The sequence below is a fragment of the Cyprinodon tularosa genome, unplaced genomic scaffold (genome assembly GCF_016077235.1).
Source record: "Cyprinodon tularosa strain WSP-4 unplaced genomic scaffold, ASM1607723v1 ctg203, whole genome shotgun sequence".
Classification (NCBI taxonomy): domain Eukaryota; kingdom Metazoa; phylum Chordata; class Actinopteri; order Cyprinodontiformes; family Cyprinodontidae; genus Cyprinodon; species Cyprinodon tularosa.
This window is the reverse complement of record NW_024038748.1, coordinates 503,410-525,868: the sequence shown is the minus strand read 5'-3', so window position 1 is coordinate 525,868 and position 22,459 is coordinate 503,410. Positions and strand designations below refer to the sequence as shown.

At 40.8% G+C, this 22,459-nt stretch overlaps 1 protein-coding gene across 4 annotated transcripts in view; it reads left to right on the top strand.

The window, feature by feature from the left end:
* Window positions 1-13,754, top strand: part of LOC119783362 — a 35,327-nt gene extending 21,573 nt beyond the window's left edge. For 3 of the 4 annotated variants that reach the window (XM_038284848.1, XM_038284846.1, XM_038284847.1), the window contains exons 5-10: window positions 751-970; window positions 1,267-1,382; window positions 4,742-4,856; window positions 9,001-9,202; window positions 10,760-11,086; window positions 13,516-13,754. In XM_038284848.1, coding sequence (XP_038140776.1) covers window positions 751-970; window positions 1,267-1,382; window positions 4,742-4,856; window positions 9,001-9,202; window positions 10,760-11,086; window positions 13,516-13,660 — 1,125 coding nt within the window. In that variant the 3' untranslated portion in view covers window positions 13,661-13,754. The remainder of the gene's footprint in view (window positions 1-750; window positions 971-1,266; window positions 1,383-4,741; window positions 4,857-9,000; window positions 9,203-10,759; window positions 11,087-13,515) is intronic. The other variant, XM_038284849.1, reaches the window with a different exon arrangement.
* Window positions 13,755-22,459: the final 8,705 nt, after the last annotated feature.

The window sequence follows — 22,459 nt, the reverse complement described above, 5'->3', positions numbered from 1 at the left end:
GTTCCCCTTATTCAAATTGCAAAGCTACAAAACCGCTACTTATTGTAACTTTGTGTCATCCAGCAGGTGCTTACTCTTAATTTTTTGTTAATTACTGACAGGGTCATCATAGTAGGGGATTTTAACATCTATGCTGACAACATAATTCAAAATGAGTTTAATCCCACACATTATCATCTTCATATTTTTGACCTTATGCTAATATATGGCATTGAATGTGAAAAAATAACAGTATTTCCTCACAAGCCGGTCCTCTCTGACCACTTATTAATAACCTTCAGGATTGCTTTAACAGAGGAAATTTAACTTATGGGTACATATTTGAATTAGTAAATGTAAGTTAATAAACACGAATAGATTTGTTAGATATCTTACCCCACATCTGCTGGTCCACAGAGGTTTCCACACATATATCATTCTGAGCAAAAATCAAGAATGGGCAAAATATGTACTTTATATAATTACCTAACCAGGATGAACATTATGGACAAGTACAGATAATGAGACTTAACAACTTTGATTTTTTTTAAATTCCAATCTGTTTATCTTATCCTCATCATTATTAGCCATAATAAAAAGTAATGACTAGAATATGTTAATCTTGGAGCCAAAAGAATGTTCTAGAGAAAACTTTGTTTTTTTTAAACCTCTTTTTGCTTTTTATGAATATCAATTCAATACGATCCTAAATTGTGATACAATTAAAATTACATGTGACCTTGTCAGTAACTCTCTAATCTCTTTAATCAGGTCCGGGTTATAGCCATTGTGCGGCGAGAGGAGAAAGTCTCTTATCGTTGCATCTTTCAGTGTCAGAACCAGCAGTGGTACATCTCGAAAGGTGTTCTCAGCATCCATACAGACCACTTTGGGTTCTCATACGGAACAGCGGACATCATGTGTCCCATCCCCCCAGAGTGTGAAAATCCATCTCACATTTCTGTGGCTTCTGATAAGACGATATCTGAAGGTATAACAGGGTGTTTTGAGTATTTTAACTAAATGGTATCATCCAGGTTTCCCAGGCTGGCAATACAGTAAAGTATAGAAAACATTAGGGAAATTGTTACAGGCACAGGAAAAACATATAAAAACAGCATTTTTTAGGTGTTCATATTTATTATCCATTAAAAATCATTATTCGGTAGGCAGAGAGCATATTACTCCAATAGATTTGTAGAGCATCAATACAATAATATAATAGTTTGAGAATACTTTGTAAGAACGAACAAAGTATTCTAAAAATCAATATTTCTTTTCTTTCAGATGAATATAAGGAAGAATTTTTGGAAGTGAATAACCAAAAAGCACAGACTGAATCTTTTCCTTATAACTTCACAGTCTGTATTTCTACTATGTTTGATTTCACCAATGTGCTCCAGGTAAGTCAAGGTTGTATTTCTGCTACAATTCCAAATCACAAAACCCATGCAGACTGCCCAATTCAAGTCTCCTAACACTCTTAGCATATCTTTTGGGAAAAATTATCAAAGGGTCCTAGTTATATTCATAGTACTACAGATTTCTTAGGCAGTAGCTCACTTTGCTTGCATAGAAGAATCGTTTTAAATGATGGTGCCCTGTGGGTAATTATATTAGATTTTCTGTTTTACACATTGGTTTTGCTGCATTTGTCGGTAAACTTTATTGCTCTTGTGTATTTATCTCAACAAGACCATGTAATGAGAGGTGCAATATTGCACGTGTGTTACGACTACACAAGGTAGCAAGGGAGCAAAGCAAATAGGCATTTCTCCAGCAGGCGTGAGGAAAAAAAAAAAAAAAAAACTGATGCCAAGATGGTAAGATAAGATGTGGGCACTTGGAATACAATAGGAACACTGGTGTTCACTGAAGCGGGAGATAAAGACCCAGAGGGAGGCAGTTTTGGGAGTACGTATTGCCAGCAGAAGGCGACGGTGTACTACAGTGTTTAAGTCATTTAATGATCATGCCAGGTGCAAACATTCTTTTAAGGCTCAACAAGAGTTAAGTAAACACAATCAGGATTGACACTTGAAGAATATTTAATTATTTCAACATGAAAATTAGGTTTTCTGTGGGGTTGTTTATTTGTTTGTTTGTTTTTTGCATCCATTGTATGTGACTAGGTCACTTTAAAATATAGTCTATTACATAGCAATTATTAAAATGCAAGGCTCCAAAACACATTTTGTCTTTAATGTGTCAAATAAGATCTTTCTCTTTTGGGACACTGCTACCAAGTACATTTTTAACATTGTCATCTTAACATCAGTGTCTTAACCTTGACTGTCTTTATCTTCCGCAAACTCGCCCATGAAGGGATTGAAAAAATCCACTCCCTATGTTTTTAATGGTGGCACAGAAGGCATGACCCTCTCGGCCTGAGGAAGCCTTTTCTGAATTCTCAAAAATTGCTAGTTCATATAGGCTATTTGTACTTGTACCCGTCTTTTTACACATATCCATTTAACCTAATAACTTGTGTACATGATACTTGTTGATGGCATTAAAATTATTTCTATTAGCATTAAATTAGAGTTCCTCATTCCTGTATAAACCCTGTGAACGTTTAATTTAATATGACATATTTAAAAAAATTCCCCATCATCATCCAGCAGATTTTCAGTTTCTGCCCAAATATTTTCTTTATGTTGTGGATTTTTGTAACAGGAATAGCTAGGATCATATATAGATTGTATGAACTATGTTTGTTCTCTGCTTCCAAACTCATCATCTCTTCATCCATTCCTGCAATAAGAATAGTCTTTTAAAGTTGTGAGATGCGCTCTAGAATCTCACAACTTCTTCCTGGTCTGTTTAAGCACCAATAGTCTGCATCCAATTATTTAATTAATTGCTCTTAGTTTTTTGGATTATATTTTCTAGTTACCGACCTGTTTTTACTATAATTTAATTTGACAAACCGGGTCTTCTCTACATTCTTTTTCCTGTTTGGTGCGATTGCAATTGCGGGTCTTGATCTGGACTGACCGGAGCGGAGCCAAAAAGAGCTCAGCTCCGTATTTTGACGGTAAGGGACAGAGAAGACGTACGTGGGCGGTGACGAGCGGAGGATGGGGAACAGCGCTCATTGATTAAATGAAAGACAAGTACTCCGTACGTGAGCTGAGCGGAGTGCTGGCGGAGTATGTGGAATCTGGGGGTAAAGGAGGACAATACACGTCCGGCTTCCATGTCAGGCTCGAAGGCAAAATACCTCCAAACAGCACTCTTGCCTCTATCATTTTCGACCAAAACTGGTTGTTTTGGCCCTCCTTCAGCAGCACTGGCCATGCTCTTTTCTGTTATTGTGCTGTCTCTCTGCCCTCACATACACACGGCAGCATGTAGCTTCTTGCTTCAGTCTGTAACTCCGCCCACATCAAAGTCGGCCATTTTGATTTGGTCACAAATAGGAGAATCCCATATCTGCTGACCGACGGCATGTGGGAGGAGTTGGATATCCAACCGAGGCGTCCTGCAGACTGAAGCGAGAGGCTACATGCTGGCGTGTGTATGTGAAGGCAGGGAGAGAAGGCCGGTCTGCGTTGCGCGTGCGGCGGCGGTGGCAGCAGCGGTGGTAGTATCGATACTTTTAAAATTGAGTATCATATCTGGATACAACGTTTTAGTATCGATACTTTTTGGAGTATCAATACTTTTGACAACCCTATTCTAGATGGGGAAAAAATCTCTCTTGGAGGTATGAGTTAAATCTCATGTTTAACCAGATATGTACTAATCATCTACCATGTCATTGGTACTCTGTGCCAGAATTTGGAATCCAGTATGTACAACCCATTCCTGGCACTGAAATATGAGGGCATTCCTGCAATGCCTGTTGCAACTCTCTTTGGGCAAATTGATGAAAAGAAAGTCTGGCCTCCTTACAATAGATTAAATCTAGAGCCCAAGGTGTGTGATGGTTCATCCAACCATGAATAGTTTGTATTTTTCCACCTAATAAACCAACTGTAGATCATTCTCTAAACTATGCTGAAATTCTACATCAACCATTACAGCCAGGTTAGGATAATCACTTTGGTTTTCTTTGACCTCACACACACCGCCAACTTAGCTTACACTGCCCTCAACACATCCATATCTCCCTGCAATGGGTGATGGTTAGTTGCTGTGGAGGGGGCTCCAGGGAGAGCTTTACTAAAAGGTAAAGTGTCCCCACAAAGGTTTGGCTGCAGGCTGTTCCCCTGGTTCCACTGCTTCTGGTGAGGTTTGCCACCATCTGTGATTTTTAAACAAGGTCATAAAGTTACCCTTTAGCGGATCCCTTATCCGAGGCTCAATCATTGTGTTCATCAGCAAACCAGTACACTAAGTTTTGGGCGGTCTTATTGTTACAATCATGTATAGTCAAATATTGACTAATGATCTCATGGGCTTCACAGTGAAGGTTGGTCACGTTTACCTTGCTGTAGGAAGGTCCCGGGTTAAAATCTTACTGCACAGATTTTGCCTGTTGTTTGCATTCTTCAGCTATTTAGTCTAAGAACATGACTCTTAGTTAATTGGTCTTTCTAAATTGCCATTTTGCATTTTTTTTCTGCCCTGTGTGTTTCTGTGATGGATTATCAAGCTTTTGAGGGTGTACCCTGCCTCTGGCTTGTAGTCAGACAGGCCCCAAATGCCAACCCCTAATCTGTTGTTTTGGTCAATAATACACAATTTCATGTAATGTTAAGGTTTTATTTGCTCGTTTGGTTTTATTTGGTATTGAAACAGTTGTATTGTCTTGCAGCTGGTGCAGAGTTTCGAAATGCTTCAGTTACTGGGTGTGAACAAAGTTTTTGTCTACAAAACCAACTGCAGTCGTGAAACACAAAGCGTTCTGGACTATTACTCAAACAAAAAAGGTACAGTTGTATCGAGTTTTAGGGCTGATTTGTGTCATGAATGTCTGCCTGAATCCAATATGTTCATTATTCTTGAAACACCTTCCTTTGATCAATATTTGTGTGTGGCTGCTTAACATTCACAGCATGCACAGCATGGCTCTTGTGTTCTGAACTTTGCTAGGTAAAATTGTTACAAAAAATGCAGATAATTCAAAAGTCCAAAGTGAAACCATCGGCTGTGGCTGATTACTGTGCTCCAGGTAATTGTTGGATTTTGTTTCTGGATTTGTTAATTGTTGGTGGCATTGCTGCCTCAGAGTGTTAGGTTAGTCTGCCAAGACTGTTACTGTTTTTAGAAAAATATTCCTAAATTGGGATTGAGCCTATATCGCTGATTCCTAACACGACAACTCACTGCTGCATGAGCTTTTCTCTTTGAAAAAAAGAACATATTACATCACATCCATAGTTTTTTTATTCTAGTTTTTTTCTCCTGGCTGTTAGTTCTGCCCTGGTTCCACCTGTGAAATCAGGCACTACCATCTCGTTTTTTAGCTGGCTAGGCTAGCACTCATAGCAACAACTCTTTCCAACCTGCAACCCAGAGTTTACAGGTGTTTTGCAAGTTTACCAGAAGATCGAATGTAATGTAAATCCCTTTATTGTCCCACAATGAGGAAATTCACTATCTGCATTTTAACCTATCCCCCTGGGGAGCAGTGGGCTGCCATTGTGTGGCGCACAGGAGTAATGTAAGGGTCTTGCTCAGGGACCCAGAGTGTGGACTGGGGATCGAAATGGGTACTAGCAACCTTCTCAAAGAACAAGCACACTGCTCTAACCACTAGGCCAACAATCCCCCTTATGATTATGAATATATTGAATACCTAGAACTGGAATTCCTCCTCCATTTAAGATGTGATTAATCTATCTCTGCTACAGGGATATGTACCAAAGGATTTTAAGGTAGCTGTAATTACATCTTTACTTAAGAAACCGTCTCTTGACCCAGATGACTTGGTTAATTATAGACCTATATCAAATCTTCCTTTCTTATCTAAAATTCTTGGGAAAGTAGTTATCAAAAAACCGTGTGACCACTTACACCATAATGAACTTTTTGAATAGTTTCAGTCTGGCTTTAAAGCTCATCATCGCGCTTTCTGGTGAAAGTTGCTAATGATATTCTCATGGCCTTAAATAAGGGTGTTGTATCTGTACTTGTCCTGTTAGATCTCAGTGCTGCATTTGACACAGCTGATCATAATATTCTTTCAGAAACATTTACATATTTTGTAGAAATTAAAGGAACAGCACTAGACTGGTTTAAATTGTATCTATCTGACCGATTTCACTTTGTTCAAATTAATGATAAATCTTCCTCATCCTCCAAGGCTACCTGTGGAGTACCATAGGGATCAGTGCTAGGACCAATTCTCTTTACTATCTATATGCTCCCAATCGGTAGAATTATTGGACAGCATGGGATTCATTTCCACTGTTATGCTGATAATACTCAGCTATATCGGTCTATGAATTCAGATGAAGCTAATCCATAACATAGATTACAGGCATGTCTTGAGGATGTAAAAAACCTGGATTACTCTTAACTTTCTGCTTCTTAATGCAGACAAAACCGAAGTTATAGTCTTTGGACCAGAGTCTTTGAAAAATAAGCTGATTAGTCAGTCCCTTGGGCTACTCAGTGGCATAGGGGGTAGCACTCCTGCCTTGTCTTCTTTAAATTTTCCTTAGGTGTGAGTGCATAAATGTTTGTTTGTCCTGTTTGTTTCTGTGTTGCCCTGCGATGGACTGGAGACCTGTCCAGGGTGTACCCTGCCTCTTGCCCATTGACAGCAGGAGATAAGGACCAACACCCTTTGTGACCCCGCTTGGGATAAGGTGATGGAAAACGGATGGATGGAAAGTCAGTCGCTTTATTTGGATGGGATTAAATTTATCTCAGATAATAAAGAAAAAAATCTTGGTCTTATTTTTAATCAGGACCTGTCATTTAAATCCCATGTCAAAGAGGTCTCTAGAATGTCCTTCTTTCATCTGCAGAATATTGCAAAAAATAGAAATATCTTTTTCCAGGGGTGATACTAAGAAACTAGTCCATGCATTTGTTACTTCAAGGCTGGACTTTTGTACTTCTTTAGTATCAGGAAGTCTACGAACTGTAGTTAAATGCCTTCAGCTGATTCAAAATCAGAGTTCTGATGAAAATTAAAAAGAGAGATCATATTTCTCTCTATTAATGGTTCCTAGAATTTCTAAAAGTAAATGGGAGGCAGATCTTTTAGTTATCAGGCTCCTCTCCTGTGGAACCAACTACCAGTTTTAGTCTGTGAGGCAGACACCCTGTCTACTTTTAAGGTTAGCCTTATAACTTTCCTTTTGATAAAGCTTATAGTTAGAGTGGCTCAGGTTATCCTAAACTATCTCTATAGTTATGCTGCTATAGACTTAGACTGTTGGAGGACATAGAGACCCCTTCTTCATTATTCTGCTTCATTTTACTAGCTGGTACCTTACTGGCTTGTTCTGTTTGTATGACCGCCATTGGGGATAACGACTGATGAAGACGAACCAGCTAGAAGAGCGAGGTGCGCAAGAAAGCTGGGACCCCTTTTCCACCTGGATCCCCGCTCTTTTTCGCCCTCATGCCCCTCTATTTTCGCACAAATTTACTACTTGCATTTTTCCACTTCCTCACCACCTCGGCCGTATCTAGACCCACAGTTAGTTTGTGATTGTCCCTCTTGTGTTGTGGTGTGGAATAACAAAGACCACACTTCAAAATTGGGCATAAATCAAAAATATCTGCGTCATACCTGCGGCAAGCTCACTGCGACACACTGCTGCAGGTAGAAAACCAGCCCTTTACTCTGTGCCTGCCAACTCCTGCCCCAGCCGGTATCTGCTGCTGTTTAGTCTTCTCAGCTTCTCACAGTCCTCACTTCAGCCACTGGATTCTCTGCCTCCACACAGACCCTCACTCTCCACTTCTCCTTTCCCTTTCTCCAGGAGAATCAGTTATCACGCATGATTACTGATTCTCCTGTTTCATACCTGATAATGTAATGAGATCCATAAGGATCCATATATTCAGCACAGCAGTCTGGAGCTCATTTCCTACCCTGGATAGGTTACCTAGTAGACACAAAAAAATATCACTGCAATCTTCACTATTATTGTGACTATTATGCTAAAAGCGCTGTTGTATTATGGGTAATTCTGGTGTAAGGCTAAACTTCTAACTCCCACACTGTGATGGGGTGGTCCCTTTTAGAGAGACTTTCAGCCCTTCTAGACTGTAATTCAGCAATGCCTGCAGAAAGAGAGAAAATAAGTACACATGAGCAAAGCTTCCACTACTGCCTCTTGAATTAAAAACAAAGACGTAAATATAATATTTATCATTTCATATTCTTTGAAGCTGTTGCATCAATAGGTCCCCCCCACATTCAATTCATTTGGACGCTGCTTGCCTCCAGTGTTTTTGTGTTGATTTTGATAACATCAGATTGATTAATGTAGTTTTGGTTGAGGTAAAATATTAGTAAATGCTTCAAATTTCTGTATAGAAATAGAGTTCTTCTTTAGATTTACATGTCTTTAGACTGCTTTTAACCATTTTTTGTTTGACTGACATTTATATATCCCTCTCATTTGGATTAAAGTATTACCAAACATGCATTTATTTATTTATTTTTTTTAAGTTTAGTTTTACCTTTGTAAATTTATATTCCACTTCCCTGGACAACATCTTGAATTACTTTGTACCCTGCATATCTTCATATAATGCCCCTTTTATATATTTTATATTCAGCCTTATTAGAGCTGAATACCTGATAATGACCGATGTTAAAATCTATATAGTTTGAGGAGTCTGTGGAGGGGTCACTTACATTTTAAAAGTTGTAAATCTAGTTACAGAAAAGTGCACCATAGTCAGCTTTAAACATATTAAACATTATCTCTAACAACAATACTGTGGCTAGCGAAAATATTTAGAAAATATAAAAAAGAGTAAAAAAGGTGCTTGCATCAAAGTTGGTTTAGAATGTGTATGATATGTGCTATCCTTCCTAGCAAACACTCAGTGTCTCATAGATTTTTAGGGTTAACCTGAATCTTCACATTATTTTCTTCTCAGGCTTTGTGGAGGTGATTCCTTGGTCCATGTCCAGGTTTCTAAATGTTTCTCGAGGATGGCAGCCTAAGCATGGTCCTGGTGACCTCCACTACTTTGGTCAGATCCCTGCTCTCAACGACTGCCTCTACAGGAACATGTACAAATCCAAATATGTGGCCTTGCATGACATTGACGAGCTCATACTGCCACAGACGGTCAAAAGGTAGAAAAACCTTTTCTGGACGTGGCCGTCTTTTACAGCTGCCTTTTGTATTTCTACTTCTGTCTATGTGAACCCCAGTTGGCCTCAGCAGATGGCTGCTCACACTGAGCCTGGTTCTGCTGGAGGTTTCTTACTGGTAAAAGGGAGTTTTTCCTCTCCACTTTTGCTACAAGCATGCTTAGTGTGAGGGATTGCATTTGAGTCAATGAGTCGATGAAATCAGCTGGTTTTCTTTAGATAGAAAACTTTGATTAAATTTGACTGTATGATCTGGTGAACTGTAAAGTGCCTTGACATGACATGTGTTATTAATTGGCGCTATAGAAATAAACAGAATTTAATTCAATTTTGCATATAATCCGATTTTAACTGGAAAGTATAGAAATTCCTTAAATGACTTTTAAATTGTGTAGAATTATGTACATTGATGTTTAATGTCACTTTATTTTCTTCCAGCTTTTTCCTATTTAAACATGTTTACTTTTCATTTTATTTTTTTTACTAGACCTCCATTTTTTATTGATATTAAAAAAAAAAAATTTTAAGATAAGCCCCAAACATCAGAGTGAGAAGTAAAATAAGCTCTTTCAAAAAGTTCCTGGATTCAATCCTAATCAGGGATTTTCTTCTTGATACTGCGGCTTCTTCTCACAGACCAAAACCCTGTGCTTCTCTAAATGTCTCGTGCGTGCATGTTGTTTCTTGTTGTTTTGACTCTGCTTTTTTCGGGGATTGACTCTATTTTATTTGTAAACTATAATTTCTTTTAGGTTTTTTGTTTTTATTAAATGTGATTATCCTCTTCGCCAGGTCACAGTTAAAAAAGGGGAAAAAGATGTAAACACTAGGAGGAGGATAAAAGTTATATTTATATTTTAGTAAATGCTTCTAAAAAAGGAAAGTCTGAATTTAAGGGTAAAAATGGCAGTTGATCAACTCCAAAGTAGTTTGGGAATTGCCCTACAGGGAAGACCAATTAACAAAATTTATTAGGTTTCTATTAAGTTCTCGTTTAATTAAGCTGTATCAGATTTTGAGTTTTTTTATTTAAGCCGTTCAAAGAAGTTTAAAAACTTGGACATTTTGTTCAGTCTTTATTAGCACTTTAGCATAAGCACCCAAACATACCAAATGTCAAAAAACTGTGATCGTTTGTCAAAACTCTGAACCCTTTGTCCCCATTTAAATTTAAAATGTGTCAAAGCTGTATAGTGTAAAAGGAAATAAGAGTGATCTTAAATTTAAACAGGATCTAAAGCTGCCCAAATTTAATACATTACTGCCTGTCACAATATGTCACAATATGCACCTTCTATTAACATTGCAGCAAAATCCACCCATAACCTTTTAAATTAATTTAAAAACAGACTGACAAACCAACGGTGATGAAAACATAGGCTCTTTGGTGGAGATAAATGCAGACATTTAAGAAAAGTGCCAAAGTGTTGTTTTTGAAAGAGTAAAGGAATTTCTTGGGGGGTGGGTTGTTTTTTTGTGTTTTTTTTTTTTTTTTTGCATTTATGTCGCTGAAGTCTTTCTTTCCCCCTCTCTCTCCAGCTGGATGGAGCTGCTGCCTCTATTGGAGAAAAAGTACAGCCCAAAGAAGTGTTACAAGTTTCAAAATAACGTGTTCCCCAACAATGTCTCGCTACCGTCACCAAAGGATCAAAATCTACCTAAAATGGACCACTGGAAAGGAGTTCCTGGAGTGAACATCCTGGCTCATCTGCACCAGGAGCCCATCACTAAAGAGATGCAACATTTCAAATTTAAGGTCATCATAAACCCTCGAGATGTCTATTGGGTTTCAGTTCATGATGTGCTGAAATCAGACCATGGCTGCAGCTGGGTGGACAGGAACATGGCACGGATGTACCACACAAGGTGAAGCCATGCTTTCAATTTAGACAGAATGTTTGATTCTGAATTTCAGAAACAGATAAAAGAGAAGATTTTAAAAACTGACTTACTAGTAAGGTTTTGGACATTCCACCAACAAGCAGTGTTGGACAAAGTACTCAACAGTTGTACTTGAGTCAAAGTATTGATAGTCATATTCAAATCTTACTCAACTATAAGTAAAAGTTACTTGGTCAAACAATTACTCAAGTTAAAGTATTGAAATACTCACTTTTGAAAATACTTAAGTATTTAAGGGAACATGCATTTCAAAGCACTTAAATAAGTCAAAATATGTCAAGGTTAAGTGGAGGTTTTTGAGGACCCAAATACAGAAATAAGGAAGCAGTAGTAAGTTTTGAAGATTTTAATAAAAGCCCAGATGGAAACAGGGGGAAAAAAATCTCAAAATACAAAGTGGTAAAAACACATGTAGAGCGAGGAGACAACGAAGCAAAAAAAGAACAATGGCAAGGACTCTAGAAGTGGTTTATATATGGAGAACAGAACAAATGATGGATTAATGAGCTGAATAAGGAGCAGGTGTGAGTAAAACTAACTAGAAGGAAGCCAAGGGGAAAGGAAACAAACACAAGGATGGCAACAAGAGAGTAACTCAGAAACTAACCACTGCTAGAAAACAACTACAAATACAAAAAACTAAGAATAAACTTAAACAGAAGGCAGAACCCTGGCAAACAATAAATTAAATTGTCTAATATTAGTGCATTTCAATCTAATTTTTTAGAGTAATTTTAAAGAAGCTTCTAACTTTCAGAAACCACCCGATGTACTGATGTGTAGAACCACCTGCTACAGATTCTACACCACCTGTAAAGAAGATCAGCATAAAAATACTAGAAAAATATTTTCTTTTTATTTAAAAACAAAACCCAAAAAGAAAACAGGAGTGTCTTGATTCTTCTCTAATTTTCACTATGGAGCTGAGGGTTATGGTTGAATATATTATCAAAAAGAAACCACATTCTGATTTAAGAACTCATCCTAATGAACAACTTGGCCATAAGGCAACAACTCCCGGCTTGATAAAATGTATAAACTATAAATAATATCTGCAAATAATAATTCTGTTCAATTCAGTTTATTTCTATAGCACCAATTCACAACACATGTCATCTCAATGTCATCTCAGTAGATTCCTCCAGGGAGAGAAGGTCCGAAAAATGTCCAGTTTTCAGGATGACTTCCTGCCGAGAGGCAAAGACAAAAACGAAGTTAAAACTCAGGTAGACAAGAACTCAGTCTTACTCAGCTAAACTCGGCTTGGCTAGAGTACCAAAAACTGGCAAACACTCTGGCGTTGAGGTAGTGGTATCAGCAGCTCAAGAGCACTCCATTAACGAGGTAACCATCAGCAGGTGTGTGAGGAGGCGGACCAGAACCAGGCGCCTCCTGCTGGTGGAAGGGAGAACAACACAAAAAACAAACAGACTGGAGTCCTGGCAATAGTATAGTCAGTTATAATCATTTAAGAAATTATCATTCATTGGTTTTACCCTTAATTTGAATTACCTATTAACTATAGCTGCCAGTTTTAGTTATTTAATATATTCATAATTTGCTAGTAAAATTGCACAACATGTCCAACTTGGTACAAAGTGTTGAAATCCGTAATATTAAACCCCCAACACTTGTCGTGATATAATTCATTTAAACATTACTGTAAGGTAGAGTAAGATGTTAAAGCACTGGTAGGTTGCAGTTACAAATCATATGATGTTTGAGAACTAAACTTCTTTTTTCAGGCATTAACGTACATCTTCAAGTTAGATGAGTCATTTTTGTTTTTAGGAACACCAATGAAAGTTTCTTCAGACTTCTCAAAACTAGTATATATCTTTCCTGTTATCAATCAGAGTTATTATCAGGGCAAACATCATCCTAAGATGAGGCCTCGTCATTCCTTACAGTTCCTTATGCTATGAAAAGTCTGAGGACCCGAAAATGGTTTACACTGCATTCAGTCATTCACACACTGATGTTAGCAAGCTATGTTAGTGGGGGCAGCCACCTGGGGCAGACTGACTGAAGCTCGATCAGCGCGGCCAGACTTCCTGACCACCAACAGCAAACCAAAGAGTTTCCTTCAGATATCTTGGTTTATATCCAGACACATCCTCAGTTTCTCAAAGTTGGGCTGAACTTGTGATAAACATTCAATCAGTCCATTGTTTATCTAAACTGTAGATATTGCAATATTCCATCTCTTTTAATTAAAGTTTAAAAAAATCTCATTTAAAGACTATTCAGAAGTGGGTGAGGTGTTAAAATCAGTTATTGGTTTACAAACTGTATTGTGGTAAACAAACAGTCCTTGACAGTTTCATGTAAAGTAACGTTTTATTACAAGATTATATAAATTAACCATTGTGTTCTTCTTTCTTTTTGTGCAGAGATCAAATGCAACCCCTGCTGACTTCAGATAAGATGATCCATGATGGCAGGTTGCTCAGCTACAGCGCCCCCCTCAGTCTGGCTGTTGATACTGCCCTTCAAGAAAGTGGCCTTCTCTCTAAGGGCAGCAAAAACTTGAACTAGGACCTTCTTGGTAACACATCAGAGTGAAAACTTTTTTGCAAGTTTTCCGGTATTTTTATGGGAAGATTTATTTCTGTTATAAGTGAAACCACTGTGAGACACTGTGAGAGCCATTTGGAGAGACGCAAGCGTTGGTGTAATGTGTGGATGTTTTCTGGTCCGTGTTAAGAAGAGCTGCTGCGCTTTGGGCTAACCACAGACGAGAGAGAGCACATTGGCTACTGCCTGAATAAAGTGCATTGCTCCAGAAGGCTAGAAGTAAAAGAATGTAAAACCTGCTTTGAAGAGGTTAAAAGATAAAAACGTTTTTAACTTGGAGACCCCTCAGCCTCCAAGTTAGAGATGATAAAAACACAATTTTAAAACGCTGTTTATTTGTTTATCTAGTTTAAATTCACTGTCTATGGTGAAAACAAGCAGTGGCGGCCGGCCCATAGGGGGCGCTGGGGCACCGCCCTCCCTGATAAGAGAGAAACGTAAAATATATTTTTAGAAATTAACTCATAAATGTCAGTTTTACTCTCTAGAGTGTGTACCTATAAGCAAAATAAATTATATAAATTACATTTCCCTATCTTCTGTCATTCATTTGTGGATTTCCACAGACAGACTCCTACCGTCTCTGTCTTGGGGCTGTGATCAGACAGCCCCACATTTGCAGAGAATCTGCCAATCACGTACTATTGCTAGGTGAATTTAATGGCCAATCAGCGTCTCAGAACTTTATGGTCTTGGGGCTCTGAAAATACTGCACATTAACAGGCTTCTCCATAAAGCTTATGCATATCAGAAAATCAACAGATGCATAAATTAGATGTATTATTGTTTAATGTTTTTGTTATTGTTTCCAAATATAGTCATGGGAATTAAATAATATATTAATGTTTATAATTGCATGTTTGATGCTAATACTAATTTATATTAAATAAATTACTCTGGGAAGATATATGATTGACTGATTGAATGTATGAATGAATCACGCTCATGGATATAAATAAAAACAAGTGAATTGATTTAAAAAAATAAGATTTTGCTTTATTGCTTTGTTTTTGTTGTACTTCCATCAATCTTCAATTTAGCAAAAATAACCTTTTACCTTCTTTTTCTTTTCACACTTTCTTTACAGTTCATGCTTCTGATTGCAAAAATATTGAATTTATATCTTAATATATCTGTATTTATGTAGCATCTATCTCTACACCCAATATACAGTATATATGTTATATTTATTTATTAAAAATTTTTTAAGTGTCCTTTCTGGCGATTTGGCAATAGGAATAATTGTCTTGATGCCAAAAAGAGCCCAACAGATTTTACTTTTACAAGTGGAGCAGTCCGGCTATCACCATAGTGTTCTGCTTGATTTATGCATTTAAATAGCCTTATTATAATGTACATAGAAAGTATTTCAGATTATATGGACACTGCAATGGGAAAGTAGGAGAGGAAAGGTATAACAAGAAAAAGGAGAAAAGGTGAAAGAAAGAGGAGATAAAAGGGAGATAATGATAAAACGTCTTCAGTCTGCTTCATCATCTGCAAAGAGATGTAAAAAGAACAGCACAACCAACGGATATAGTATAAGAGATACAATAAAGTAACACCTAGATACCATCACTGAAATATAAGTAGTATTACTCAATCTGACATGTATACTGTGGTAACTGAAGATAAAAATATGGGCTTTCTGTATGGAAGTGAATCTCTGAGTTCCTGGAACCAAGCACCTGTAGTTGTTTGTGAGGGTGCACTTGTGCATGTAAAGTTTATCCAAATTAAAAATGCTCAATAGTGGTTGTGAAGAGCCAAAGACCCGTCCCCCCAGAGCACTGAGGCAAGCGTCGGGGGACCCAAACCCTAGATGCCCAAAGTAAAGGCCAACAAGAGGGACCAACACAAGAAATCTGCCCCCCACCAAGGGAAGAGGGGAGGCGTCCCGGAGGAAATCCCCCAGCCACTGCAAGGCCGAACCCCCCAGGAGCCATGGGGACGGACCCCTGGGCTCTGCCGGCAGCCAGCCACCCCGAAGTGGAACTGACCATAGGCCCAGGGGACCTGAGGCCCCAGGGGACCCAAGGCCTCACGGGCGCCTTGCCCCCCAGCCAGAGCCCCAACCGAGCCCTGGGGGGGGGCCAGGTCCCACGAAGCAGCCACCAGGAATAAGCCAGTACCCACCCGGGCATCCACCCCCGAACATTGAGCACCACCAAAGCGCCAGCCAGCAGAGGGGGGCAGGACGGGGGAACGGGCTCCGCACTTAGTGGAGACTTGAGATGTTCTTGGGAGAGGGAGCAGTTCAGACCCCAACCTGACAAGTAAACAGAAGGAAAAAAAAACACAAAAAACAAATGCACGGTCTCAATCACACCCTCTCACCATAGTGCCCCCACTCACAAAACACAAACTCTTCAAAAAAGAAAAAGAAAAAAAACAGCGTACACAAATTTGCACATAACACTCACATCCAATAATCCCGGGAGAGAGATGAGTGAGGAGTAATTTTAAGTGAAGACAAATCCCAGCCTGTTTTTTTTTTTTTTTTTTACTCTTTGTTGTTCCACTATTGTAATGGAGTTTTTCAATTGTAAAATATATCTGCAGTGGAGTGGTTCTCTAGAGAAACTTAAATATTTAATTTTATTTTATTTAGGATACATATAGTTTGATAATTTGATGCATGCTTTACAAGCTATATTGAATTTATTGAATTTACAAACAGTAATATTACCACTCTTATGGTAATATGTGCTTAAATTTGAGTTCAGAGTTAAACTTCTTTGGCAGTTGCGGTTGTGCAGCAATATGTTCCACTTACTTCTAACCAAGACGCTGTGTGCAGATGCAGACAAACCTTGTGGTTTCATCAAACCAGAGTTACGAACCAGCGCACCTGTTAACATTTACCTGTCTCCAAACATTATGCAGACATATCTGCATTGCATTTTAGATAAGAACTAAGAAACAGTAGGAAAAAAAATTGTTTTTTTAGCACCTTCAGAGGTAGCAGAGATCAATGAAGGTCGTCTGGAGGTGAACACAAACTGAAGGTAGGTTTCACCTGCAGGTCTGAAGGTGCTTTATCTATAAAAATTGAGGGAGCAAAAGTCTGACCTAGATCAGTAGTTCTTAGATCTCTCCGTTGCAGCGCACTTGATTCAAGTAATTAAAAACAAGCTCAGCAGACTTCAAAATGTATTTTCTTGAGTGACAGCAATACAGTGACAGCTTTCGTATTTAAGTGCTATAAAAGCCTGTCAATCATTGAGGAGCAATGTAAAGCATGCAGAGCAGACTATAACAACGGGAAATTCTGGCTGCGCATTTCTTTTTCACTTACTGTGACACACTGAGCATTTACTACCTTACTGGATCATCTTTCAGACCAGATAAGTACATTAAAACAACTATGGCAGATTAATGTACACACTTTACTTCAGAGAAGGTGATCACATAAACAAAAGTTTAAAAAATTATTTTAATAAGAATAGGTACCAACTGGAGCTTTGATTTAATGTATTTTATGTTCATAGGTTTAAAAAGTTTTTGTTTTGTGGTTTACTTCTTTTTTTCTTTTTACTTTGGTAAATATATTCACAGATTTATATTTTCCTAATCATTAGTGAAACATTCAATCAGTGAAAACCGACATCATGTCTGCAACCGTGGCGAGAATGAGCAGCCAAATCGGATCAAAAGCACGATCATACACCATTTTTCAAATGCCAAGGGACCGTCTGCAAATTGGAAAAAACACAAAAATATGATAAAGAAATCTTTAATAGTGTCATAAAGATGAGGTTTACTGTCATTAAAATCGTATGTGTGTATAGTGCCATATCTTGGAAAATAAAACTTTTTATTAGTGAAAACAAGGCCCAATACAACAGTTTGAATTATAAATCAATGTATTTGAATAAAGGGCTTTGATTTTACATGTGGTGGTTCTACTCTAACATCCAGGACCATCAAAATTACAGCAAACTTAAAGAACATATTCTTGATCAAACCTTAACACCTACTTTGAGAAAACATGCCACAGACATGACAGATATTCTCCAAACAACATTAAGGGCGTTACTTTTATTTTTGAGGTATTGTTATCCACAGTCGTTGCTGAATGTATAAGGCGACATAAAAATAACATCTACTCTACTTCACGTTTACTCCACAGCATTTGGCTTATTTTTACTAAATTCCCGGGACTTTTTTAGTCATGAAAACATTACAATGTCTTTCTTGTTTAAGTAGCAGCCAGGGCCGTATCTATCATTGAGGACACAGAGGTCATGTCCTTTTTTTTTTTTATATACATATTTATTGGCCTATTTGCCTAAATTGTGATAGAATAAACATAAATTACACTGAAACTGAATGTAAGACAATGATCTAAGTTTTCCATAAAAATGCGAGTTGAAGAGCCAAGAGTATCATGACTATCCAATAAAAACAGTAGCTCGAGGGTTTGGCACTATCGCTATAGTAACTGCCAAACACAGGCTGCAGACGTCGTTAATGAGTCTGTCGGTAATAGTAGTAACTGAAAAAAGGATCAAATCAAGCCCCATATGTAGGTGGAGAGCAGTTGTAGTTGTAGATGACTGTGAGAAAAACATGCATTCCATGAGGAAATATTTCAGCTCAGCGTATTACTCAGACGGCAAAGGAACATCGACCCAAAGTTTAATGATCTCCTTCAGTAACCGGTCATCAGTCAATTTCCACCGGTTGAGTCAATATTTATTATGCGATTGTCAGGGTTCAGTTGTGGTTTGAGGAACCAAATGCAGAGGCAGAGGAGATTTCTTGCAGCTTTAATGAAATAAACACAGGTAACAGAGGCGGGAATCCAAAAATCCAACATGAAAAATATAAAGCAAACCAGAACTATGGAGACATCTGGGGAAACAACATACGAGGAGCCAGGGAGAGATGAGGTAGGTGGACAACAGCATGGGAGGACAGCAAAGACAAGGAACCAACAAAGAGGGAGAGCAGAGGGAGAGCATATATAGTAGACAGAGACAAAGGGAGGGCTAACGAGCAGACAAGGAGCAGGTGTGAGAGGAGACAACAAGGGAGCCAAGGGGAAAGGAACACACACACACACACACACAAGAGGGCAATAGACAACAGCAAAACATGAGAACTAACATAAATCTAGAAATTACAACAAAACTGGAATTAAACCAATAAATCTAGAAAACAAGGAGCAAAGTAAAGAACAACAGAACCAAGACCATGACAGTGCCCCCCACTTAAGGGCGGATGCCAGACGCCCTAAAATGTCCAGAAACACAAAATAACCAACCCAGGGAGGGCGGAGGGGGAACCAAGAAGGAGGGCATGAAACATAAAACCAAACGCAGAGTCCAAATAAAAACCAAAACAACCCACCCAAGGTGGGTTAGGGCAAACAGTCTCTGGAAGGCGGCCGTGTGGCCGGAGACCAGGAAGAGTCTCAGGAGGGCGGCCGTGGGGCCGGAGGCGAGGCAGAGTCTCTGGAGGCCGGCCGTGGGGCCGGAGGCGAAGGAGGGCCCCAGGAGGAGGCCGGTGATGGAGGAGGGCCTCTGACGGAGGAGGGCCCAGGTAGGAGGCCAGCGACGCAAGAGGGCTCCGGTAGGAGGCCGGCGACGGAGGAGGGCCCCGGTAGGAGGCCGGCGACGCAAGAGGGCTCTGGTAGGAGGCCGGCGACGGAGGAGGGCCTCTGACGGAGGAGGGCCCCGGTAGGAGGCCAGCGACGCAAGAGGGCTCTGGTAGGAGGCCGGCGACGGAGGAGGGCCTCTGACGGAGGAGGCCGGCGGCGATGCCGTCTCTGACGGAGGAGGCCGGCGGCGATGCCGTCTCTGACGGAGGAGGGCCTCTGGAGGAGGCCGGTGATGGAGGAGGGCCTCTGACGGAGGAGGCCGGCAGCGATGCCGTCTCTGACGGAGGAGGGCCTCTGGAGGAGGCCGGTGACGGAGGAGGGCCTCTGACGGAGGAGGCTGGCGAAGACGCCGTCTCAGACGGAGCAGCAGCCTTGGGGGCCGCCGTCTCAGGAACAGCCTCAGAGGAGGCTTGGAGTGCCCGCTGAGGGGCCTTGGAGGCTTGGAGAGACCGCTGAGGGGCCTTGGAGGCTTGGAGAGACCGCTGAGGGGCCTTGGAGGCTTGGAGCGCCCGCTGAGGGCTCGTGGAGGCTTGGAGAGACCGCTGAGGGGCCTTGGAGGCTTGGAGAAACCGCTGAGGGGCCTTGGAGGCTTGGAGTGCCCGCTGAGGGCTCGTGGAGGCTTGGAGAGACCGCTGAGGGGCCTTGGAGGCTTGGAGAGACCGCTGAGGGGCCTTGGAGGCTTGGAGCGCCCGCTGAGGGCTCGTGGAGGCTTGGAGAGACCGCTGAGGGGCCTTGGAGGCTTGGAGAGACCGCTGAGGGGCCTTGGAGGCTTGGAGCGCCCGCTGAGGGCTCGTGGAGGCTTGGAGAGACCGCTGAGGGGCCTTGGAGGCTTGGAGAGACCGCTGAGGGGCCTTGGAGGCTTGGAGCGCCCGCTGAGGGCTCGTGGAGGCTTGGAGAGACCGCTGAGGGGCCTTGGAGGCTTGGAGAAACCGCTGAGGGGCCTTGGAGGCTTGGAGTGCCCGCTGAGGGCTTGTGGAGGCTTGGAGAGACCGCTGAGGGGCCTTGGAGGCTTGGAGAGACCGCTGAGGGGCCTTGGAGGCTTGGAGCGCCCGCTGAGGGCTCGTGGAGGCTTGGAGCACCCGCTGAGGGCCCTTGGAGGCTTGGAGAGACCGCTGAGGGGCCTTGGAGGCTTGGAGCGCCCGCTGAGGGCTCGTGGAGGCTTGGAGCACCCGCTGAGGGGCCTTGGAGGCTTGGAGAGACCGCTGAGGGGCCTTGGAGGCTTGGAGCGCCCGCTGAGGGCTCGTGGAGGCTTGGAGAGACCGCTGAGGGGCCTTGGAGGCTTGGAGAGACCGCTGAGGGGCCTTGGAGGCTTGGAGCGCCCGCTGAGGGCTCGTGGAGGCTTGGAGAGACCGCTGAGGGGCCTTGGAGGCTTGGAGAAACCGCTGAGGGGCCTTGGAGGCTTGGAGTGCCCGCTGAGGGCTCGTGGAGGCTTGGAGAGACCGCTGAGGGGCCTTGGAGGCTTGGAGAGACCGCTGAGGGGCCTTGGAGGCTTGGAGCACCCGCTGAGGGGCCTTGGAGGCTTGGAGAGACCGCTGAGGGGCCTTGGAGGCTTGGAGCACCCGCTGAGGGCCCTTGGAGGCTTGGAGAGACCGCTGAGGGGCCTTTTATTAGTGTGCTCAGGGGTATCTGGACGGCGCAGGGCGGACTCAGCTTAATGGCCAGCTAATGGGCTCAACGTTCTCTGGCGCTAGGCTTAACCGCCCGCTAATGGGCTCAGGCACTGGGGAACCCGCCCGGCTAATGGGCTCAGGCACTGGGGAACCCGCCCGGCTAATGGGCTCAGCATTGATTTCTCAGTGTTAAAAGTAAACCTATCTTATGTTTTCTGCCGGATACTGAGGCACAATGAAGCAACATTGTACAGAACGGATCGTGCGGGACAGGAAGTTTCTTTCTTTCTTTCTTTCTTTAATTCTTTCTGTCTTTCTGTCTTTCTTCACTTCTTTCTTTCTTTCTTTACTCTTTCATTCTTTCTTTCTTTGCTTGCTTAAGTGCTCATTTTGTATCTTGTTTATTTAATATTTATGTTTCAACTTATTTATAGCTATCTTTTTATTTCATACTTTGACATTGGGCTTCTCTGGAACATGTTAAACTAATTTTATTTAATGTTAACATGTTGAAATGACAAATAAAACTCTGTGAAACATGATTTTGAAATGGTATATTGTTTTCATTTCTATCATTTAGGCGTTTAAATATGTTGATATTCTTCACTGGGGAAACAGAATAGGCAGGAAAGGGCAGAGTCAAAACAACCTCATATTTGGGCCAAGGAGCAGTTGGAGCAGAGAAAGAGATAGAGGGAGAGTAAGTACTATAAATGTAACACACTGTGCAAGAACGGTAGATGTTTTTTTAAGTCGAATTGGAGGATGTTCTTTTTCCAGGTGGATCATCTAAATAAGTGGTCCTCCCAATTGTCGTTCAGGTGATATGTTTACGTAAGGCTGTCCTGCATGCTCGTCCCCATTTTCTCTTACTTGTGGTGATTCTGACATAGTGGAAAAATTGCAAATCTTCTTTTGGAAAGTAAGCTTCTATGAGCGATGCAAATAGCAACTTTTATTTAGAGCGTGCACTAGGAGAAATTGGCTCCTGCACACTCTCACACATAGTTCCCTGTCTGGAGCGGGTACACTGTTGTGCATGTGCATTTTTGTTTTTTTAAGTGGAGAGGGCGGGTCTTTTCTAAAATTTGCGAAAATCCTCAACTCTACCTTTAAGTATATGCAAAAAGTGTCTTTCCTCTACAAGAGTCAACAGTTGACTGTGCACAACATGATAGTGTAATAGGTCTTTGGTGTCTATTTGAAATACTGAAGTGAATATAAAGCAACACATTTCTAACCATTTGCAGATAGAATCTTCAAAGAAAGTGAAATTAAAAGTTTATAAGGCCTGAAATGACAGGGAAAGAGGAACCTAGCTTAGTTAAAACTCATAATGATGTTGCTTTTACTCTTTAATTATCTGAAAATGGGCAGATTTAACACACTCATACATTATATCATACAATAATATACAATAAAAAAAAATCTTAAAAATATCAACTGCTAAATGATAGTATTTGATAATGACAACAAATCAATTCACACATCAATTCTAAATCAAACTCCTAAACCAAAAGCAACAATTTCATGGAACCCAAATGT